The sequence below is a fragment of the Myotis yumanensis genome, unplaced genomic scaffold (genome assembly GCF_028538775.1).
Source record: "Myotis yumanensis isolate MYYU_CA2020_CCGP unplaced genomic scaffold, mMyoYum1.0.hap1 SCAF_1, whole genome shotgun sequence".
In the NCBI taxonomy this organism is placed as follows: Eukaryota; Metazoa; Chordata; class Mammalia; order Chiroptera; family Vespertilionidae; genus Myotis; species Myotis yumanensis.
Genome location: NW_027223752.1, coordinates 62,523,645 through 62,547,833, shown reverse-complemented (window position 1 = coordinate 62,547,833; position 24,189 = coordinate 62,523,645). Strand labels below are relative to the sequence as shown.

The 24,189-nt window shown below is 47.8% G+C and overlaps 1 protein-coding gene and 1 pseudogene across 1 annotated transcript; both read right to left on the bottom strand.

Annotated features, from left to right (window-relative positions):
• Nucleotides 1-475: 475 nt before the first annotated feature.
• LOC139003091 (RNA polymerase-associated protein LEO1-like) lies at nt 476-18,057 on the bottom strand. Its single transcript, XM_070404547.1, has 9 exons — nt 17,323-18,057; nt 16,579-16,724; nt 15,257-15,341; nt 13,495-13,589; nt 12,573-12,707; nt 4,093-4,228; nt 3,095-3,218; nt 2,082-2,179; nt 476-873 (listed from the first exon to the last, which is right to left on the bottom strand). The coding sequence occupies exons 1-9, from the start codon at nt 17,422-17,424 to the stop codon at nt 817-819; spliced, it is 978 nt and encodes a 325-aa protein (XP_070260648.1). The 5' UTR covers nt 17,425-18,057; the 3' UTR covers nt 476-816.
• Nucleotides 18,058-23,336: 5,279 nt separating this feature from the next.
• Nucleotides 23,337-23,596, bottom strand: LOC139003088 (large ribosomal subunit protein eL39-like; annotated as a pseudogene).
• Nucleotides 23,597-24,189: the final 593 nt, after the last annotated feature.

Sequence of the window (24,189 nt, the reverse complement as noted above, 5' to 3'; positions counted from 1 at the left end):
ATTGTGGTTGTGCATAGAAAATCCTGACTCTTGTCTCAAAAATGCTGATTTTCCTTTACTTGGGAAGAAAAAGCTTTGGACAGCAGTCTTAAGTTCTTTAAGCCTCAGCTTCCACATCTGTAAAATGGGAATAACAGCCCTGTCCTTCAACTTGTTCTGAGGCTTAGAATTGTAGGGCCCATATAGCACCCAGTGTCCCTCCATGCTGTACCTACTCTTCCAAGGTCTCGGGGCTATGTGGTCAATGGAAAGTTAACACAGGACACAGAAGGGCCTGACCCAGCTGGCAGAACAGAGGACATCCGGGGAGTGGGGGGGGGGGGGGGGGGGGGCAGTACTGGAGCTAAACCCAAGCTTACGTCTGGGCCCCACCAGGGATGGGGTGAGGCAGAAGGGCAGGAAGACAAGAAAACCTAAGATCCAGAGCAAACACAAACTGGATTTTCTAAAGTCACAGACTTGCTTCTGAACATTTTATTCACAACTAGGATTATATAAAAATAACTCAGTTCATCAAACAAAACATTTCATCATTGTTTTAAAACAAACTGTTGAGCCCTAGCAGGTTTGGCTCAGTGGATAGAGTGTTGGCCTGCGGACTGAAGAGTCCCGGGTTCGATTCCGGTCAAGGGCACATGCCTGGGTTGTGGACTCGATCCCCAGTAGGGAGCGTGCAGGAGGCAGCCAATCAAGGATTCTCTCTTATCATTGATGTTTTCTATCTCTCCCTCTCCCTTCCTCTCTGAAATCAATAAAAAAAAAATGTAAAAAAAACACAACAACTGTTGAAAACAATACAGACAACGAGAGCAGGTTTTATGCATCTGTCATCTTCTTTCTCTTCCCCTGCTTTCCTACTTCTGTAGGGTTCACCTAGAAAATATGAGAGACAAGAGGTAAAATTCAGTACCAAACACGTTCCTGGCAATTTTGTCGAAAGTAGTCCGGAGCTGACTGAGGAGCCAGCCTTCACATGAGAACTCAACCCCCCACTGGTGACCTGTCTGGCAGGTCAGGCAATGGAAACCGCGCTTCCCCTGAATGGGGGTCAGAGCCAGAGGGGCACTCCTCGCTTCACCGACCAGGATTTCTACAATATTATACTTGAGATGCATTTGTCCGCTTCCTTATACTTTACTCTCTAAAATTCAGCACTTTAAAGCTCGCTGATTTTTTTTTAATATATTGATATTTTACAGAGAGGAAGGGAGAGGAATAGAGAGTTAGAAACATCGATGAGAGAGAAACATCTATCAGCTGCCTCCTGCACACCCCCTACTGGGGATGTGCCCGCAACCAAGGTACATGCCCTTGACCGGAATCGGACCTGGGACCCCTCAGTCCGCAGGCCGAAGCTTCATCCACTGAGCCAAACCAGTTTCGGCCCGCTGATTTTTTAAAGGACTACTGGTGTTTTCTGTGCTTTTAAAATTTGAAATATATATTTATATATGAATGAGTGAAAATGAATGCTTCACTTAGACAAGTGACCCACGTTCAGTTGAACATCCCTGTTACTGCGACATTTACTCCCATCTCGATCTCCAGAACACAGAGTGGAGCATGTTAAGTGTTCGGCAAACACTGAAGGAATGAACATGGCTTATGGGCACTAACATAGCGATTCACTTGTATAGTTGAGACGTAAAATATCTTTGCACTTAGGATCCTATACATGGAAAAGGAAATAATTAAAGGAAAAACATTTTAATAACATGGAAATGAAATAATGCTCCACTCCCATTATACCCAAATAAGAAAGACACCCAGTGACCACAGGGGACATGGTAGACCCCTTGCTCTCCCACACTGAACTGTTCTGAGCTCTCCAGACAAGACTTGGTGCCCAAGGGCCTGCGCCTTCCTCACGGGCCTCTGCGTCTCCGTGGCAGGCCCGCCCTGGCCGGCGTCCCCTCCAAGCCAACACTCTCCCTCACCAGGGCAACTCCCTCCCAGTCCTGGTACTGAGGCCCAGCCACGTGTGTGGGCACCTGTTGTGTGCCTAGGCTACAAGCTCCTCTTTAGAAGCTGGCTCCTGGGTACAGGGCAAACCCTTTCGAATGGAATGTGTTTGCTTTTACCTCATCACTGGTGAGTTGCTTTGCTCTCGGTAATCCTTGAGGCTTTTCTTCTTCTGATCCTTCATCACTGTCTGACGAATAGGTTCTGGCCTGTTCCTCTGAAAGCAAAGGAACTGGAGACATGAGACTGACCCTCCCAGATGAGATCCATTTACTCCTGAATTTTTCTTCTGAAAACTGTCACTGCCCACTGTGCGTTTTCCCTTGAGGAGCCAACAGTTTTTTTAAAGTTGTGATGAGAGGTATAAACAGGTGGGCAAAGGTAGGAAAGAACTCCGCGCCAACATGTGCTTGAGTTTCGCAAGGAGACCACAGCGTGTAAATAACGAGGGCCGGCAGTGGGAGCACCTGTGAGATGGGCCGAAGGGCCCGTGCCGCTGTGCTGCGGTAACGAAGCCACTGTGATAGCCATAACCTGCAGGTCCTCCTCCATCCAAATCCCTGTCAGCCTACTTTTGCCCACCCCTGTATGACTGTCAGAAATAACTTAGATTTGAGAAGGTCTGTTCTCAGAAAAATTGTCTAATCACTTTTAAATACCCACGAGGCTTACAGCACACATTTTTTAAAAACTGCCAAGTTTAAGTATTGGGTCCTTAATTATACAAGCAAGCAAACTGCCTATCACACATTTTCCTCCATAGGACAGAATTATTTAATTGATTTACTTTATTTTGCGTTAGCTGCCCAGCTTAGCTTTTCTATGGGAAAGTGGTCCTAATAACAACAAAAATAACCCACAGACACAGACAATAGGGTACTGAAGGCCTGGGATGGGGGCCAGGGGCGGGCTGGACGGGGTCAATGGGGGAAAAGGTGGACGTATGAAATATTTTCAATAATAAAGAATTATTAAAATAATAATAAGAGACCTCTGTACCGCTCTCTAAGTAACAGCAGGCTAGGGAATAAGAGCCCACCAGAGCAAAAGCAGGCACCGTGGCTCAGATGAAATGTTACCTCCACACCGACTCACCTCCGAGTTCCCCTGGGACTGGTTTTGAATTACTCACCTTCCTCCTCCTCGCTGTCACTGCTGGACTCTTGGCAGGGGGCACTCGGGCCCTGCCGGTTCTGCTTCCCCCGAAGACGGACTGTCCCTCGGCGAGTAGAAGCCCTCAAGCGTTGTTTCTCTTTCTGTAAAGAAGCCAATAAACCAGTGAACTTAAAAATGAACAACTTTTGTGCTCATTGGAACCTACTTTATGTGTTCCCCGTGACTTCAGAGTACAGATCTCTCCAAACCACACCTGTTACCACACACAGCGATCTCCTGTTCAGTTCTAAGGCGTGAAGGCCACACCAGGGTGAAGAGGCAGACGGCCCCTCACACCGTCCGTCCGATCAGAACCGGCACAGGCACAGCCTTGGGAGCCGCCACGTCCCCTGTGCTGCCAGTCAGAGCCCAGAGAGCAGCGACCAGCTGAGCCATGTCATCATGCCCAGCGATGCCTGAGGGAGGCCATTTCTGTTCCCAAGAGACAGACACCTGACTGGCCCAGCCTCCACCAAAGCACCACAGAGCCCAGATATTCCTGTCTGGGCCCCTCAGCTCCCGACGACAGGGTGAGAACGTGCAGGCAGGGGCCGGTCCCTGAGCCCCAAAGTAGAGCCTTCATCCCCTTCATCTGCCTGACATCCCACATGTTGGGGTTCACAAAGCAGGGCCAGTATCGAATGAGTCAGGAATGTCCTTTGACCTTCCTATATCACTTCTTATCTGGCTAACACAATTTTGTGATATCTCTCAAAGGCTACATTTTTTTTAAAAATTACGTTTTCATCTGAAACCTCACAGATTGGAGGGAGAGCACCCGAGTGTCTGGTTTGCTCTATCTCACCCATGGCTGTTGACATTACTGTGGTTAACCACACGTTTAGGAGGTTAAGCTGGCTCCCTGATAACCACAGGAGGTAAACTGCCTGTGGCAATAAGAAGTGGCGAATTAATATTCTGAAAAGCACAACTCTTAACACCCTCAAGTCCCAGGATAAAGTGCAGCCAACACACCTTAATCATCTCGGTGCGCTTGCACTCGGGATCACAGCCAGCTATTGGTAAGATCCTAATCTTCTGCGTCTTTGAGCATCTGTCAGCAAGTGGCAGGGTCATCTTCTTATGGGTGGCATAGTCCATAGAGTGAGGTCTGCAGGAAAGGAACAAAAATGCCTGTTTACTAAGAACATTGGAGGCAATCATAGTGCACAAACTGCTGTGGACAATGACCACCGGCCTTGAGCAGAGCAGGAGCAGGGCCCCGGCCCTGGTGCTCCTGCCCCCCCTCATTCTCTGGCTCCTGAGGACTGCCTCCCTCCACCCCAACCCCTGAAGAGCCGGATGGGGTGAAGTGGGAGTGGAGTGGAGGAGGAGAGGCCGTGGCAGGGTGAGGGCTTTTATAAAGAAAACCCCAACCACAATCCTAGAAGAGAAGGGAAGGGAAGCTCAGTTCTTCGAGGGAGGCACAAAGACCAGAAGGCACAGTTTCAGAACTAAAGATGAGTCCCTCCATCTGAGTAAAATCGGAAGGAAGGTCAAAACAAGGAGAAGGGTCACAGTGGTCTGGGGCCTCATGACTGCTCAGGGGGCCACGTGGGACAGGAGGCCCTGCACCCTGGCTAAAGGAGAGTGGGTTTAAGTGCATTAGGAGGGAGCCTGGAAGGAGAGCGTGGCTGTGAGAGAAGGGATGGGAGGAATGAAACTGTGATGGACAGTGAAGTACTGTCCCAGCGTGCAGCGTGGGCACGGTGGAAAACACACACAGAACCCTGTCCTTCAGGGTGCCACTCCAGAGGAGACCATTAGGGGGTTGGATCTGAGCCACAGTTAGTGTGCCAGGTCTGCACGACATGATTTTATGTATTATTTGACTTAACTGATACAATATCCCTGTGAGGTAGATGTTTCCATTTTATAGATGAGGAAACCAAACATTTGTGAGATCTAGACTCCTCTTCAAACTCACATGGTCAGACGCGAAACGCATGATCTAAGAGCCAGCCATCACAGTCTTTAAAACAGCACAGGGGGGAAACCAAGATGGCGGCATAGGTAAACACCGGAAATTGCTGCCTCGCACAACCACTTCAAAAATACAACTAAAAGACAAAACGGACATCATCCAGAACCACAGGAAGGCTGGCTGAGTGGAAATTCTACAACTAGAAGGAAAGAGAAAAGCACACGGAGACTCAGAGGAGGTGCGGAAGTAAAGTACAGAGGTACGGAGGCGCACGTGGAAAGGGCTGGCAACTGAGGACACGGTTGTCTTTTTCAATCGGGAGGGAATCATAAGCTCCCGACTGCTCTGAACTCCAGTTCCGGGCGAGTCTCTGGGGACCCAGACTCATACAGGGAGAAACTGGACTGTCTGGCAGCGGGCAGAACTCGAAGGCGGCTTTCTCTCAGAGGTGCTTGCATCGATTACCAGGGGACACTGAGAGGCGGGGCCTCTTAGGGAAGGACTGAGGATCAGCCATAGCTGTTTGCTCCACCCTGTTGATTCCCTGAGACCCCACCCCACCCAAGCTGTGCACAGCCTTTTGCATATGAATGGCCTGGCCCTTTGCAATCTAAAATTACTTAACAAACTGCAGCTGGGTCAGAGAGACCCAGAACATCCAAAAGAAGGCCCAAGGCCCCACAGCAGCTTGCATTGCTTCACAGCTGGGCCTCATCTGGGCACCTCCAAACCCCAAACAAAGAAGAGGAATCTGCAGATCTCTCCATAGCTCCTCCTGGGTAGCCTCAGGCAGAGGCTAAATTAGCACCTCCTTAGAGATCCAAGAGCCAGTGTACCCAGTGGTCAGAGTGGGACCATTCCAGATTACAACTCCTCAGATCCATAAGGGACACACTCAAGGGGCAGACTCAGTGAGCACCAAAGCCCCACTGAAGCAAGTCTTGCCCCAGAAGGGTGTCTCCAGCACAGAAGTTCTCCCACTGTAGACACAGCTGATTCTCACAGCCAATTGGCCTGGAGGTCAATTCCTCCCAGTGATACCTACAATAATCAAGGCTTAACTACAACAAGACTGTACACAAAGCCCACAAAGGGGTGCACCAAGAGTGTCCACCTCAGGTAATTGGGGAGGCTGAGCCACTGGGCCTTATAGGATACTTAGCACAGAAAGCCACTCTTTCAACACAGGGAAGCATAAAAAATGTGGAGACAAAGAAACAGGTCACAAATGACAGAAATGGAGGAAAGCAAACTACTGGATATAGAGTTCAAAACCACAGTTATAAGATTTTTCAAAAATTTTCTAGAAACTGCCGATAAATTTAGAGAGACCCTCAAGAAATCTAGTGAGACCCTCGAGGTTATGAAAAAGGACCAACTAGAAATTAAGCATACACTGACTGAATTAAAGAATATTATACAGAGTTCCAACAGCAGACTAGAGGATCGCAAGAATCAAGTCAAAGATTTGAAATACTAAGAAGCAAAAAACACCCAACCGGAAAAACAAAAAGAAAAAAGAACCCCAAAATATGAAGATAGTGTAAGGAGCCTCTGGGACAACTTCAAGTGTACCAACATCCGAATTATAGGGGTGCCAGAAGAAGAGAGAGAGCAAGATATTGAAAACCTATTTGAAGAAATAATGACAGAAAACTTCCCCTACCTGGTGAAAGAAATAGACTTACAAGTCCAGAAAGCTCAGAGAACCCCAAACAAAAAGAATCCAAAGAGACACATCATAATTAAAATGCCAAGAGCAAAAGACAAAGAGATAATCCTAAAAGCAGCAAGAGAAAAACAGTCAGTTAACCTACAAGGGAGTAACCCTATGACTGTCAGCTGATTTCTCAACAGAAACTATGCAGGCCAGAAGGGAGTGGCAAGAAATATTCAAAGTGATGAATAGCAAGAACATACAACCAAGATTACTTTACCCAGCAAAGCTATCATTCAGAATTGAAGGTCAGATAAAGAGCTTCACAGATAAGAAAAAGCTAAAGAAGTTCATCACCACCAAACCAGTATTATATGAAATGCTGAAAGGTATCCTTTAAGAAGAGGAAGGAGAAGAAAAAGGTAAAGATACAAATTATGAACAACAAATACACATCTATCAACAAGTGAATCTAAAAATCAAGTGAATAAATACTCTGGTAAACAGAATAAACTGGTGAATATAATAGAATCAGGGGCATAGAAAGGGAGTGGACTGATTATTCTCAGGGGGGAAAGGGGTGAGGGGGGTGCAGGAAGAGGCTGGATAAAAATCGTACACCTATGGATGAGGACAGTGGGGAGGGGTAAGAGCAGAGGGTCGGATGGGAACCGGGTGGAGGGGAGCTATGGGGGGGAAAAGAGGAACAACTGTAATAATCTGAACAATAAAGATTTAATTTAAAAAATAATAATAAAAAAAATAAAACAGAGCACAGGGTAAACTGATGAACAAAATAGGTCTGGAGGTATGACTCATGGAACAGACTGACATATTAACCAAAGAACTTATATGCATACTAGAGGCCCAGTGCACGAATTCGTGCACAGGTGGGGTCTGGCCAGCCCAGCCCCAATCGGCGGATTAGGGCCGGACCTGTCAGGAGGAGGAGATGGCAAGAGGTTGGCCGGCCAGCCTGCCCCCAAATGGGGCCAGGGGAGGGGCCATGGGAGGTTGGGCAGCCAGCCCCACCCCTGATTGGTGTGGGGGGGCTGATCAGGGTAGAGCTGGCTAGGGGGAGGGGCCGTGAGCTGATCAGGGTGGTGGGGGCTGATCGTGGGTGGGGCCAGCTGTGGGGAGGGGCTATGGGTGGTGGGCCGGCCGACCTCACCCCAGAATGGGGTAGGAGGGCCAATCGGGGGCCAGTGGCCTGGAGGAGGGGCTATGGGCAGTTGGCCAGCTGGCCCTGCCCCTGATCAGAGTGGGGGGACTGATCAGGGGTAGAGCTGGCTGGGGGGAGGGGCCATAGGTTGATCAGGGTGGTAGGGGCCCATCAGGAATGGGGTCGGCCAGGGGGAGGGGCTGCAGGAGGTTGATTGGCCAGCCCCACCCCCTATTGGTATGGGGGGGGGGGGGTAGGGGCACGGTCGGCCGGGGGAGGGGCTGCAGGCTAATTGAAGTGGTGGGAACCCAGTGGGGGTGGGGAGGTGGTCCAGGCGGGGCCAGCCAGGGTGAGGGGCCACAGGAGGTTGGCCTCCAGCCCCACCCCCCGATCGGGTCGATTTGCTGTCCATAGTGGGCGTCATAGCGACTGGTCATTCTGGTTGTTACGGTGTTATGGCCACTGGCTTTTTATATATATAGACTAGAGGCCCCGTGCACAAAAATTTGTGCACTCGGGGGTCCCTCAGCTCAGCCTGTGCCCTCTCGCAGTCTGGGACCCCTCTGGGGATGTCCACCTGCTGGCTTAGGCCTGCTCCCCAGGGGATTGTGCCTAAGCTGGCAGTGATACATCCCTTGGGGGATGTCCACTTGCCAGCAGGCCAAAACTGCAGTTGAACATCCACAGAGCTGCTGAGGAGGCAGGAGAGGCTCCCACCATCGCCAATGTGATGCCTTCAGCCTGGCTTGTGGCTGAGCAGAGCTCCCCCTGTGGGAGTGCACTGACTACCAGGGGGCAGCTCCTGCATTGAGCATCTGCCCCCTGGTGGTCAGTGTGTGTCATAGTGACCAGTCATTCCCAGTCGTTCTGCTGTTAGGGTCAATTTGCACATTACCGCCCTAACGGGTTTGGCTCAGTGGATAGAGCATCGGCCTGCGGACTGAAGGGTCCCAGGTTCAATTCTCGTCAAGGGCATGTACTCTGGTTGCGTACACATCCCCAGTAGGGGGTGTGCAGGAGGCAGCTGATCGAAGTTTCGCTCTCATCGATGTTTCTAACTCTCTATCCCTCTCCCTTCCTCTCTGTAAAAAATCAATAAGATATATTTGGGGAAAAAAATTGCATGTGCACATTACCCTTTTATTATATAGGATAGAAGCCTGGTGCACGGGTGGGAGCCAGCTGGTTTGCCCTGAAGGGTGTCCCAGATCAGGGTGGGCAGGGGACCCCCAGCTCCCTACGATCGCCCATGCCGCCCCTGCTCACGATCGCTGGCTCTGCCCATGCTCACGCCTAACACCTCTGGCCAAGGCATTAGGCCTGGGCAAGAGACCCCCAGCTCCCCACCATCGTCAACTCGGCCCCTGCTCCCTGCAATTGACCGCTCCGCCCTAATGCCTCTCGCCCAGGCATTAGGCCTGGGCAGGGGACCCACAGCTCTCCAAGGGACCTCCTGCTCCACCCCTTCCCAGGCCTAACGCCTGTGGTCAAGGCATTAGGCCTGGAGAGGGGACCCCAAGCTCCCACCATCAGCGACTGTGCCCCTGCTCCCCATGATCCTGGCACTGCTCCTGCCCAGGCCTAATGCCTCTGGCCAAGGCATTAGGCCCGGGCAGGGGACCCCCGCAGCTGCAGCCTCCCAAGATCATGGGCTCCACCCCTGCCCGGGCCTTACGCCTCTGGCCGAGGTGTTGGGCCCGGGCAGCGGGGACCCCCAGCTGCAGCTGCCCCTGTCCCGGCCTAACACCTCCTCTGGCCGAGGCGTTAGGCCTGGGCAGGGGACCCCCCCAGTTGCAGCTGCCTGCGATCGTGGGCTCCACCCCTGCCTGGGCCTTACTCCTCTGGCTGAGGCGTGAGGCCCGGGCAGTGGGGACTCCCAGCTGCAGCCACCCCTGCCCAGCCTAACGCCTCTGGCCGAGGCATTAGACCCAGGCAGGGGACCCCCCCAGCTGCATCCGCCCCCGATCGTGAGCTCCGCCCCTTCCCGGGCCTAACGCCTTTGGCCGAAGCATTAGGCCGGGGCAGCAGGGAGCCCAAGCTGCAGCCGCCACCCTATCGTGGGCTCCGCCCCTGCCCGGGCCTTATGCCTCTGGCCAAGGCGTTAGGCTGGGCAGGGGACCCCCCCAGCTGCAGCCGCCCCCCGATCGTGGGCTCCGCCCCTGCCCAGGCCTTACGCCTCTGGCTGAGGCGTGAGGCCCGGGCAGCGGGGACCCCAGCTGCAGCCGCCCCTCCCGGGCCTTTTGCCTCTGGCGGAGGCGTTAGGCCCAGGCAGAGGATCCCCCAAGCTGCAGCCGCCCCCCCACCCAGCTGCAACTGCTCCCTGATCGTGGGCTCCCGGCAGCAGCTGCAGCCACCCCAAGATCCCGGGCACCACCCCTGCCCAGCTCCCATTGCTGGCTCCACCCCTACTTCCTGCTATCACTGGCCAGTGCGGCAAAGGCCAGGATTCTCCGATCATGGCTGGAGGGCAGGGCAAAGGTGGCCCTGGGGGCCGCCTTTGCCCTGCCCCCCCCCTTGACTCCCCCCTGGGAGTGCCAGGGGGCTTCTTCTGTGCTTTCCATTTTGCCTCCCTGCATTGTGCTTACATATGCAAATTAACCGCCATCTTTGTTGACAGTTAACTGCCATCTTGACTGGTGATTAATTTGCATATCTCGCTAATTAGCCAATGGGAAGGGTAGCAGTTGTACACTAATTACTATGTTTCTCTTTTATTAGTGTAGACTAGAGGCCCGGTGCACAAAATTTGTGCACTCGGTGGGGGTGGGGGGGTGCGTCCCTCAGCCCGGCCTGTGCCCATTTGCAGTCCAGGACCCCTTGGTGGATATCTACCTGTTGACTTAGGCCCACTCCCTGGGGGATCAGGCTTAAGCTTGCAGTCAGACATCCTTCTGGTAGCCAGGGAGCCCTCGGGGGATGTCTGACTAAAGGCTTAGGCCCCCAAGGGATCGGGCCTAAACTGTTAGTTAGACATTCTTAGTGCTGCCATGGAGGTGGGAGAGGCTCCTGCCACCACCTCCGCATTGGCCAGCCATGAGCCAGCTTCTGGCTGAGTGGCACTACTCCTTGGTCTGACCTAAACCCTAGAGATTAGTACTTCATTTTACAACTTTTTCTCGGTTTATAGGCAGCAGCAAACTCAGACCACACAGTTGGGTGTGCGCCTGGGCCCTCCCGCCCTCTGATGCCATGGCGATCCTGGGCGCAGGCCAGCTGGCAACCCCGGCCCCAGTGGGGTCCGGGGTTGCCACCTGGCCTGCGCCCGGGCCCTCCCACCCTCCATCGCCATGGGGATCGCTCCTCGCAGGCCAGGCAGCAACCCTGGCCCCTGGGGTCAGGTTTGCTGCCTGGCTTTCCAATGGCAATCACCGGCTGGGGGGTGGGGAAAGGCGGCCTTTGCCCACCCCCTAGCTCTTGCCTGCTGCCTGGGTTGCCGATCACCATTCTTCAGTCCTTCCCCTTTTGCCTCCCATCATTGGGCATATGCAAATTAGCCGCCATCTTTGTTGGTTAACCGCCATCTTAGTTGGCAGTTGATTTGCATAAGGATATGCTGATTAGCCAATGGGAAGGGTAGCGGTCGTACGCTAATTACCATGTTTCTCTTTTATTAGTGTAGATGTGCATAGCCCATGGACACAGACAGCAGTGTGGTGAAGGCCTGGGGCAAGGTGGGAGCTGGTAGAGGGGGTAATAGGGGTGGGGTGGAATGGGGGACATCTGTAATACTGTCAATAATAATAAAATAAAACAAATTTTTAAAAAACCCAGAGCAGCCCTAGCCAGTTTGACTCAGTTGATAGAACGTCAGCTGGTGGACTAAAGGGTCTCAGATTCCATTCCATTTAAGGGCACGTACCTCAGTTGCAGGCCCGATCCCTGGCCTAGTCAGGGCATGTGCGAGAAGCAACCAATCAATGTGTTTCTCTCACATCGATGTTTCTCTCACTTTGTCTCTCCCCCTCACTTTCACTCTCTCTAAAAATAAATAAACAAACAAATAAAATAAACAGAGCAACAGATTTATCAAGTCTCTGCGCGACATGATTCTTACCATAAAATTCACCCATTTAAATATACAATTAAATAATTTTTTAATTTATGAAGTGGTGCAACAACCATCTGATTTACACTAAGCAATCTGATTTGAGAGCTTTTCCATGACCCCTAAGAAAAGCCTTGTGCATGCTGCTACAGTCTTTAAAGTGTCCTTCAGAGGGGAGCGGTGAGAAGGAGCCACCGTGCCGCGCCCAGGAAAGGGCCAAAGCACAAATGTGCAGCATTGAGCCTGCTTGGGGTCAGGCAGCAGCCTGTCACACCATCTAGCTCTTCCCTTCCCTCGACTGCATGCACACACCAACATACTCATGACCAGTTAGCTTCCCGGGTGAATTCCAGTAAAGGGAAAGGACACGCTGACCAGCAGAGCAGCACAGACAGGTCTTCAGGCCTCTGTAGGTGCACTGGTCAAGGTGAGTTCATACACTGGTCTTCTGGTTTACACACTGTCTCCTGGTGGTCTGAGAGCATGAGCTGGCTCCCCAAGAAACTGCACCTTGCAGCAAAGGTGAAAAATAGAACAGGAACCAGACCATGGTCCTTGGTGAACTGTACCTCGAAATTAGGGCTGAGTTGGGCTTTTTGCACAACCTCTCTCTTCCTTGTTGCTCTTTAATTGCAAATAATAACAATGCATCAGTCTGAATAGTTACCTGAAGGTGAGCTTGGATTTAAAGATGGCTTGTCCCTGCAGACCGGTATCCTCTCTCACAAACAGGTGGCTGTGGTTGCCCTGCAGTGGGGCTTTGTAGACATCAAACACTTCGCTGCCTAAGTGCAGGGACATGCTGCAAACCAGAAGCAGGCGATGTTAGGGCGGCTGGTCAACCAGTCCTCCAGCTCCCGTGCTACCCTGACCGCTTCACTTAAAACACAGTGGAACTGCAGGGCCCTGTCCTCATCCTGATTCCTCAGAACATACTGTAAATAACTAACCTACTTCCTTCCAAAGCAAACGGTGGTAAAACCCATCTCCTTTCAGCTCGAAATATAGTTGTTTTGTCATCTTCCCAATCTCTACCACTTCATTAGTAAATCAGTTTTTCAAAACACAGCAATGTATAATGTCTCATAGCTCACATATGGAGCTAACAGTAGGTAGACACCATGAATTCGATCACATCTGGGACCATTGCTAAAGTCTCCCATCAGCCCCAGCCAGTTTTGCTCAGTGGATAGAGGATCAGCCTGTGGACTGAAGGGTCCCGGGTTCGATTCCGGTCAAGAGCACATGCCTGGGTTGTAGGCTCAATTCCCAGTAGGAGGGGGCATGCAGGAGGCAACCGATCAATGATTCTCTCTCATCATTGATGTTTCTATCTCTCTCTCCCTTTCCCTTCCTGTCTGAAATCAATAAAAATATATTTTAAAAAATATATAATAATAATAAAGTCTCCCACCAGTGCAGCACCATGATCGCAACCAAACTTATTTTTCTCAGCTTTCCCAGAGGCCTAGAGTTTGTTCATGGTTTAATGAGAGATGACCCCAAAATAAGGTCCTACCCAGAAAACTTCACACTCATTGCAGGCTGCCCTCTGGGTGCTTTATCACTCTTCAGGCATTTGCGCTCACCTTCCATCTGACCACTTCACCATCCGAGTGTTGCTTTCTTTAATCTCATTTCCTTCTGTGTCTCGGCGTACCCTCCATCGCATAGTATTTTCTACCTGGCTCGGAACACAAAGGCATTAGGCACCCGGTGTGACAAGCTGCATGTTCTTTTCTTTTCTTTTTTTTGTTAATCTTTACCTGAGGATATTTTTCCATTGATTTTTAGAGAGAGTGGAAAGGAGGGGGAGAGACAGAGAGAAACATAGATGCGAGAGAGACACATCGATTGGCTGCCTCCTGCACGTGCCATGACCAGCGCTGTGATGGAGCCTGTAACTGAGATAGATACATGCCCTTGACCAGGAATCAATTGAGCCCACAACCCAGGCATGTGCCTTTGACCAGAATTGAACTTGGGATCCTTCAGTCTGCAGGCCAATGCTCTATCCACTGAGCCAAGCTGGCTAGGGCACTGCATATTTTTTATTCCTTGAGTGACTTATGATCATGTGCCAAGAATCCATAGGTAGTGATAGAATAGGCTTCCAAAAAAATAGCTGATTGGGCCACACTGCAACCCTCCTGCTACAAGTACCTAGAGATATTGGTTAAACTAACCACACATTTTGTTTAAATCTTTTCTGAGCCCCAGCTCATAGCAGTGGAAGCAGAAGCTAAATGCGATGCAGGAAGGAGTTCTTATCAGTGCATCAAGAGCTTCAAGGGAGACAGGGTGAGGCTTCGGGTCCACCTGAGTAGGCAGTTAGAACCGGCATATCTGCCTATTGCAGGGCCACCTGAAGGGCCTCGAATCCAATGAAAGAAGGACTAAAAAAGTGCCCCCTAGTCTAATAAGACAACAAAGCTCTGGCCCTGGCTGGTTTGGCTCAGTGGATAGAGCGTCAGCTTGCAGACTGAAGGGTCTTGATTTCGATTCTGGTCAAGAGCACATGCCTGCGTTGCGGGTTCGATCTCCAGTAGGGGGTATGCAGGAGGCAACCAATCAATGATTCTCATCATTGATGTTTCTATCTCCCTCTCCCTTCTTCTCTGAAATCAATAAAAATATATTTAAAAAGCAAACAAACAAACAAAAGCTCTGGACATTCCATTAAATAACATTTTAAAATAATAAACCATTAAATAATTAACAAATTAAAACTTGAGACTTGTGCTTTGTCCTATTTTTTAATTCAAGTTTACCCTCCCCTTATGGTAGGAAACTCCAAGTCACAAAAGTAGCAAAAAAGTGGATCCTGCTCACAGCCACTACTGGAGCCCCTGGCAGAAGCGCATGGGAAACCCCTGTGAGAGCAATGGTAGTGCCTGGCCATCCCGAGAGGAACTGCCTAATGACGAGGTCCCTTTTTGTGCACAGCCTGCATTCCCATAAAGGGCCTGAGATAGTTCCATTGTGGGAAGTTGCTATGATCTGTCCACTGTGAAATGTGCAGGCAGTTCCATGGCTCTCGCTACATTATCTTTATCCCAAAAGAGGTAGCCAACAATTTTCAAGAATTTTTGTCTTTTGTCAAAAAATTACAACTACAAATAAAAGATTAGAAAAGTGACAATTCTACAGGGATTAAAAAACGATGATGTACCTTCTCCCCTAAAAATATTCTGAAAAGGCATTTAATTCCTTGTTCTAAACTGTTATTTATTGATTGAATAATAAATATGGAAGATCATTTCATAAGCTTAAGTCTCAAGTTATTATCCCTGTATTTTACTTTATAAAAAGGAAAAACTTACCAAAAGAAAGGATTAAAGTGAACTTTACCTTTATTTTTAACCTGGTTCTCTCTTCCTCATCAAGCACTTTCTCGGCTGCAAATTCATCTTCATAATACTGAGGATCAAAAGGTCTAAAAATTGTTTTTAATGTCGATTAGCCATATTTAGTAATGAATATGATTAATACTGCAAATTATAGTCTTAACAACATGCACCAATGTGTTTTTAAAAATCCAGTAGGCGAATCACTTCATGTAAAAACTTCAAGGAAATATAAAAATTACTGTACTCTCTTGAAATTTGATTTAAAAATATATTACATGAAATAAAATCCAAACGCGACTAAATAATTCAGGCTTCTTCGCTTGATAAAATGTCTTCTAATTACAGGTGACACATGATCTATCTCTCGATATTTTCAAAGAAAAGTGTGATGTTGCCTGGCCAGCGTGGCTCAGTGGGTGATCTCCTAGGAACCAGAAGATCAAGGTTCGATTCCCAGTCGGGGTACATGCCTGGGTTGTGGGCTCAATCCCCAGTGTGGGGCATGCAAGAGGCAGCCGATCAGTGATTCTCTCTCATCATTGCTGTTTCTATCTTTCTTCCCTCTCCCTTCCTCCTTGAAATCAATAAAAATGTTTTTTAAAAAAGAAATGTCATGTTCAACTGCTTGCACTTGTGCGCCTTTGTGATTAATACCAATTAATACTCTTTTGTTGTCCCAAATCATTCTTTTCTAGATTCATGATGGCTTTCATATTGTACATTTGCAATTTCTCTAGCAAACTTCCTCACTCTCATTTTCTGATTTTTAAGCTTTACAGACTAATAAAAAATTCCTTTGTTGGCTGGGGCATCTGTTTATTTATAAGAAAAGTGCCTAACTATTGTAAGAATTATTAGCATTAAATCTCACTCACATCAGCCCTAACCAGTTTAGCTCAGTGGATAGAGCGTCAGCCTATGGACTGAAGGGTCCTGGGTTCGATTCTGGTCAAGGACACATGCCCGGGGTTGTGGGCTCGATCGCCAGTAGGGGGTGTGCAGGAGGCAGCCAATCGACGATTCTCTGTCATCATTGATGTTTCTATCTCCCTCTCCCTTCCTCTCTGAAATCAAGAAAAATATATATTTTTAAAAGGTTAAAAAAAACTCACTTACATTAGAAACTCCATGTTAACATAAAACTCACACACCATTAATCTATCATTTTTCTACCACAGAACATATAAACTTATTTTTTCATTAGATGAGAAATCTACCATCTTTGTGATTCGCCAACTTATGATAAATAAGAAAACACATTTACATTCTACATGTTTTCATTCAATATCTTGAGAAAAAGAAAACTTGAATCAGTTCTCTTACTTGGGTTCTATGCTGAGAAATTTGGGTAGCTTAACGAAGTGCAATTCCTTTCCTAAATCAGATCTGAAGAAGGGAGTTTCTACTTCTATCCTGGTGTCAGAAATCGGCTCTTCCTCCTGCAGGTCCCAAGGCAATCCCCGTGCATGCTAGAGAAGAACCAGGATGTGAGAGCTTGAAGTGACACTGGAAATAACCAGCTCGCCTCTCGCACCAGGCAGACGCAGGTTTGACCAGAAGTACAATTAGACACCAGTTTAGGGCTAAAGCAGTCAGCAACCCCTCCAGACCTTTCCCTAAAGTTTCATCCTCTCTTCTCCTACCCCCACCACAAAATTCACAAGAGTTAGTAGCCTGCGTTACCAGAAAAAAAAAAGTCTATTTTGCTGACATATCGAGTTTGCATAAGATATTTAACAACAGAAGTGTGAAATTACGCAATCCCTCAAAGCTAAGTAACTATTACAATTGGCACAGGTTTGAATAACTTTTAAATCAAAGGTTTTTAAATTTTGAGTCCTGACAGTCTAGCTTCTAAAGCTTGACATCAACCTCATTCTAAGCAGTTCCTTTTATGCCCCATAATATCCAGAAATTCTCATCATAGCTAAGAAAGTCACCCATTCATCAGATGTTTCAGGCTGCTGTTCTTCTCCCTGTGCTCTCTCCACATGAAAGTCAGGGCCTCTGGAAATTCTCCCTTCGCTTTGAGCAGTGGGACCAGTTGAGATTAGTGACCGTACTTACAACAGGCTGTCCTAGAACAGGTGGTTGACTGTCATCATCACTCTCGGAAGAAATATCATCTATGTTTCCAAACAGATCCATGGTTCCGCTAGAAGCTTCCATGTTGGAGAGAAATGCACAGTTGAAATTTCCCTGAAAAATTCCTCAGATGGTTCTTAGCCTATCACTTCAACATATTCCCAAGATTCATAAACCAAATCTCGACAAACCTAACCTCAAACGGGCTCCCTGAGCCTGGCCCTCAGAAGCCCGAGGAGAGTATCTATGGAGAAGGAAGGTGATAAATTTGGTGGAAAGCAAAGTTGTTGTGACGGTCAGCTTTCAAGATACTTCTCAATTCCTGCCTCTGATATCCTTGCCCTTGTGTGGTCCCCTCCAACATTGTGTCCTGGTTGGTCTGTGTGATCAATAGAATAAAACCTCACTTCCAAGGCTAAGCCATGAACTTATGGCTTTCATTTTTTTTTTTTTACTTTTTTTGGGGGTTAATCCTCACCTGAGGATATTTTTTTCCATTGATTTTTAGAGAAAGTAGAGGGATGATGGGAGGGGGAGAAAGAGAAACATCGACTGCTTTGCCTTCTGCACATGCCCCATCTGGGGCCAGGATCGAACCTGCAACCCAGGTATGTACCCCTGACCAGGAATCCTTGGGTTTGCAAGCTGATGCTCTAACTACTGAGCACGCCAGCCAGGGCAAACTTGTGGCTTTTCTGCCTCGATTTCTCTTTTGGGTCACTGACTTTAGAGAAAGCTAGCTGCCATGATGCAAAGGCACTCAAGCTGCTATGGAGAGGCTGTGGTGAGAAACTGAGACCTCCTGCCAAGAGCCGGGGGAGCTGGCTTAGAAACAGATCCTTCAGCCCCAGGTAAGCCATCAGATAATGCAGTCTCAGCATTATCCAATGTCTTTTTACAAATATATATTTTATTGATTTTTCATAGAGAGGAAGGGAAAGGGAGAGGAATAGAGTGTTTGAAACATCGATGAGAGGAACATCAATCAGCTGCCTCCTGCACATCCCCCACTGGGGATGTGCCCGCAACCAAGGTACATACCCTTGACCGGAATCGAACCTGGGACCCTTCAGTCCGCAGGCCGACGCTCTATCCACTGAGCCAAACCGGTCAGGGCTCCAATGTCTTGATTGCAGCCTCTTGAGAGACCCCAAGCCAGCACCACCCTACTTAGCCCGCCCTGACCCTCAGAAACTGTGAGGTATGTTAAATGCTTGTTATTTTTAGCTGGCCTCTCAAGGGAGGTAGCTGGAGAAGGTAAGGGGTGGTATGCAGGTCACATGAGATGTGTACCCCAACAATCCTATCTCCCTAAGTCTTTGGGTTCCCTTCACATAATTCCAGGGAAGCTTGGACATTTCAGCTTCATTAAATGGAGGTTACCATTGAGTTTGCTTTCCTTAACCAACCAAGCAGAGAGCCATGTCCTGTTGTATGTGCTAATACATCAAACTCAGAATATACAAGTGCACCCAGATCAGTAAATTTGGCCCAAACTAGTGTTCCAGTCTGTCCTTCATCTCATTATTAGACCCACTTCCACACATATTCCCCAGGCTCTGCCTGTATTTATTAGCAAAATATTGTAGTTCTTTTGGTGCATAAGCTATTTCTAGTCAGTTTGTGCTTTCTTTGCTAAGTGATGAGATCCTAGTGGTGGGTCACTGGTAAAAAGTGGGTCAGCTGGATGAGTCGAAAATGGAAACTGGCCCGGGTCATGTTATCACAGTGTTTGCAAACAGAATAGGACAGTTTCCTCAGGACAGGGAGGCTGTGACTGGAAATCGAGGTTTTGAGCTTCATCTGAGTCCAGATTTCCTCATGAATAGTTTCCTTCTCCACCAAATGCCCTGATACACAAAGACCTGACGAGGCTGTGAATTCAGTTGATGTGGTAATTCTGCAGTCACATGATTAAATGCTGTTCGATTTTCAGTGACCTTAGCCCTCCGACTGTAAATATGAGATTCCTTCAGGGCAGTCACGAAAGCGCACTGGTTGTCTGACCATGACTGGAGCTAAACATTTAAAAGACCTAAGGTGGTGCCTGGCCCATGTGGCTCCGTTGGTCGAGTGTCATCCTGCACACCGAAAGGTTGCCAGTTCAATTCCCTGCCAGGGCTTGTAGGAAGGCAACCAGTAGATGTTTCTCAAGTCTCTCTCTCTCTCTCTCTCTCTCTCTCTCTCTCTCTCTCTCCCCTCTCTCTAAGCATATCCTCAGGTGAGCATTAAAAAATAAATCAATTAATTAAAAAGACCTAAGCTTGTGATTTTGTTTCTGTACGTGCCCTGGGGCACTTAGAAGTATCCACCCCACCCTAGCTAGTGTGGCTCAGTTGGTTGAGAGTTGTCCCATGCACTGAGAAGTTGCGGGTTCGATTCCCAGGTCAGGACACATACCAGGGTGGCTGGCTTGATCCCCAGGGGGGCGACATGCAGGAGGCAGCCAATTGAGGTTTCTCTTTCATCATAGGTCTCCCCCCCTGCCCCCCGCACCCCCCTCTCCCTCCGTCTCTAAGCATGTCCTCTGGTGAGGATTAAAAATAAATAATAACTAAAAAAAAATAAAGAAGATCTAAGCTTGTGATCATTTCTGGGACACTTATAAGTTTCCTCCCACACAGCAGACTTACAGCCCTCACTGCCACACAAGGGGAGCAGCCGCCTGAGCCCCAACCAAGGGGGTAACCCGATGAGCAGCATCTGCTCCCCAGTGCTGAGGAGCCCAGTCCTGCGTGCAAACCCACACCAACCTCCAAAAAGCATCTCTGAGGATTTGTTTCCTCAGGCCCTAGCTGGGCAACAGGAAACATACCAGTTGCCTACCGAAGTTAACTTAAAAAATTATAATTAGGTTTCAAGTTGTTAATAACGTTACAAAAAGTATAAAAGGAGACGCTAAGGGCTCACAGAAGTAGCAAATTCAGAGAGCACCTTCCACCCGTCCCGGGAGGAGTGAAGAGGTGGGACTGCGAAACTGAGCTTGCGGGACGGAACCTTACCTCAGCAAGTGTCCAGCTGCCGCTGGGTCTCTGGGGGAGCGGGGCAGAGCTGGCCTCCAGGTGTCGCAACACTGCAGGCTGCAGAGAGCTGCTGTGGAAGGAACTGCCCTGTGGGGCCAAGGAGTGCTGCCCCCCAGAGACCTGCAAGGCAACAGGAAGCCCCCAGAAGGTCCCACCAACAAACAGGAAGAAGCAATCTTTTCTTTCCTGTCTAGGCTTCCAGCCAGTCTTTCTGTGGCGCCCCCTAACAGGGGGCTGCAGGCAAAGCTGGAATGTGATTGGCCCCAGCATCGCTAAGCGTGGAGAGAAAGAAAAAAGAAAACTGTTCCATGTTGCTTCTTGGAAAGATAGTCTACAGCAAAGGCAGTCAGTGCCTCAGCTCACAAAACCACCAGAACTATGAGACGCTCATAAAAATAGCCGTCTCCTAACAGTGGGGTGTCAAGAACAGGGCCGATCAGCCCTGGCCAGTTGCTCAGTGGTTAGAGCGTCAGCCCACAGACTGAAGGGTTGCGGGTTCGATTCCCAGTTAAGGGCACATACCTGGGTTGCAGTTTGATCCCTGGCCCTGGTTGGGGTACATGCAGGAGGCAACCAATCGATGTGTCTCTTTCACAACGATGTTTCTCTCTCTCTCTCTCTCTCTCTCTCTCTCTCTCTCTCTGTCTCTCTCCCCTTCCCCTCCCCCTTCCATTCTCTCTAAGAAGTCAAAGGAAAAAAATATCCTTGGGTGAGGATTGACAAAAAACAAAGGGCAGATGGGGGAGGCCTACCTTGGGATCATTCAATAAAGGTAGCCAGCAATTCCATATACCATCAATGATAAAATGTTCTTTCCCAAAACAAAACTTCTGTTGCTTTAACTTTTTACACTTGCTGCAATTACAGTTGAATGTTGTTTTAATAATATATGTGTAATATTCAAATTAGCACATACGATTTATCTTTAAATAAAAATTGCAAACACATTGAAGTTACTTTGGGAACTCTGGTGATACAATCAACCTCCCAACACCCAGGGATTCAGTCACATGTGTTTACTTAAAGAGTAGTTTCACAACAGTTCAGAATAATTCAAGCTCATTTTGGGTGCAGTTTCATGAAGGACTATGCATTTCTGGGTTTAAACAGTAAACAGCACAACGATAAAAGTGAAGAAATAGAACTTGACTTCAATTCTGCCATTCTATGTGATTAGTTTTTAATTGTGTTTAATTTTTTTTTCCCATTGCAGACACTGAAAACTTCTAGAATTAATCTGGGAGGAAAGGAAGAGTTGAAATTTCTGGCATTTATTGTGAAATGAGATTTTATGAATTGCTATCAGTGTATCCTTATATATAACTTTTCCTAATAATGAGTATCTGGTGCTTTATAAGACTTTTTTGAAATTAAAATTAATGAAGTATTCTTTGATAAATTATAAGTGAAAATTGACAAATCTACCTATATTGAAAATGAATATGCATTTAAAAATTTAATTGTGCCCAGCTGATGTGGCTCAGTGGTTGAGCGTCAACCTATGAACCAGTAGGTCACGGGTTTGATTCCTGGTCAGGGCACATGCCTGGGTTGCAGGCTCAATCCCCCTGGGTGGCGTGCAGGAGGCAGCCAATCAATGATTCTCTCTCCCTCTCCTTTCCTCTCTGAAATCAATAAAAATATATTTTAAAAAATTCAATTGTCACAAAATCACTGACAAATTTGTAACAGATAAGTCTTGAAACAGAAACTGTAATTTTATTATTCACTACTGTGACAGGCTATTGTGTAGGTACACATTTTCCCCATTTTAAAAAATCGTATTATAACTAAACAATATTAAAACATTAATTTTTTTCCTTAAAAACAAACAAAAAAAACTATGTTGCCTTGGAAGAGAGAGTCAGAATGAAGGCTCTTTAAAGCCACGAGAGGAGTTTCAACTTGATAGCCAAAAAACAGCAAAGGGACTGAAGGTTCCTGAGTTAGGAACGTGACCCGATAGTGACTCAGAACCTTTTTCTGATGTCACTTTTCTTCCTCTGTAACCAGGTAGGCTTCCCACAAGCACCACACCCAGACAGCACTAAACAGCAGTAGGAAGGAAGTGGGGTGCAGTCCAATCACAGGGGAAAGATTAGTGCATGTAGGAGAGCACTACAGAAAAGACACGTGTGGGGTGGATTTAAAACCTCTCTGCAAATTCTTTGCTATTCCTACCATCAAGAGGTGTCAAACTCCCACCCTGTGAATATGGGCTTGCATCACTGACTTACTTCAAATGACCAGAATGTGGTGGATTTTGATGGGGCTTTTTTTAAAAAAATATATTTTATTGATTTTAGAGAGGAAGGGAGAGGGAGAGAGAGATAGAAACATCAATGATGAGAATCATTGATTGGCTGCCTCCTGCACGCCCCCTCCTGAGGATCAAGCCCGCAACCCAGGCATGTGCCCTTGGCCAGAATTGAACCTGGGACCCTTCAGTTCTCAGGCCGACACTCTATCCATTGAGCCAAACCAGCTAGGGCTTTGATGGGACTTTGGATGTTAGTCATAAAAGCAGAAAGCAAGAAACGGTAATACAGCTTCCACCTGGCTCACCCCCTGGGGTACTCACCTTTGGAACTCAGCCACCATGTACTGCGACAGTAGGGCCAGGACCAGGATGCGACAAGTGAGATACTCACTTTGTGTGAGAAATCTAAGAGGTGCCAAAATCTCAGCGTTCAAGATAAGTAATATTGTAGTATTTCTCAAGTTCCATGCAAAACAAGACAAAAACAAAACACCATGAACAAAATACAGAATTTTAAAGAGAATCTAACCAGCTCTGCCCCTCTCACTTGCCTTACCCTAACCCCAGTCCTGTCACATCTGTCTTTTTTAAAGGCCTCACATATTTATTACTGAACCAACCTACTAGTGCAGAAACGTATTAACAAAGAGGAAAATCATTCTTCAATAATTTCCCAATAAAACACGCCCAACTGTACAGATAGTAATGATCTTTTCAGTGATGTGGTAAATTGTAAGCAATCCGGACACATAATAAACAGGTGAGCTACATCATGTGCAATCCCTTATAGACCCAGCTTGGTTCTTCCCCAATGACTCCTCTTGGAGTTGTACCTGATTTTATTGCCAGTTTCCATCGGAATCCATTGCGGAATAGGCCATTCTGCTTCTGTGTCTTGGCCAGGAACCGCTCAATCCTGAAAGTCCTGTCAGAAGACTTGGCAAGAGTCAACTGCACACACCACCATGGCATAGAAAGAACAGATCCTGTTTTTATGTAAAATGTTGATATTTTGTTCATCATGGGGTTTTTGACATTCGTTTCAATTTTTTAAAATGTTGCATTACATTATTAATCTTGATTACTGCAGTAGGTAGGGATCCCTCAAAATTCATATCCACCCAGAACCTCAGAATGTGACTCTGGCAATAGGGTCTTAGAGATGTAATTGGTTAAGATGAGGTCACACTAGATTAGGGTTGGCCCTAAACCCACTGACTGTTGTGCATCTGGGAGAGGGAGATCTGGAGATACAGAAACACAGAGCAGACACACAGGGAAATGTCATGTGAAGAAAGAGGCAGAGACTGGAACCAAGGGTAACTGGGAGTCCCCAGAAGCCAGGACAGGGCAAGGAACCTGATTTGGGACTTCTAGACTCCAGAACTGTGGGAGAATTCATTTCAGTGGTTTCAAGCTACCCAGCTGGTGGTACTATGTATTAGTTAGCCCTAGTAAACGAGTACAATTATAGACATTTTTGTGCCCCTTTAAACTCTGTACCCTAGAAGGATGCCTAACTAGCCCCATCTGGCCCTGCCCAAGAGGCTTCCTAGTGGGGGATGG

Excerpts from the sequence above, each read along its gene's own strand:
- LOC139003091 (XM_070404547.1), bottom strand. The coding sequence starts at position 17,424 with ATGGAAGCTTCTAGCGGAACCATGGATCTGTTTGGAAACATAGATGAT. Across the intron at positions 12,708-13,494 it reads GTGAAGTGGTCAGATGGAAG|CATGTCCCTGCACTTAGGCA; the intron begins GTGAGCGCAAAT and ends TCTGGTTTGCAG. Across the intron at positions 3,219-4,092 it reads AGCGCACCGAGATGATTAAG|AAAGAGAAACAACGCTTGAG; the intron begins GTGTGTTGGCTG and ends GCTTCTTTACAG.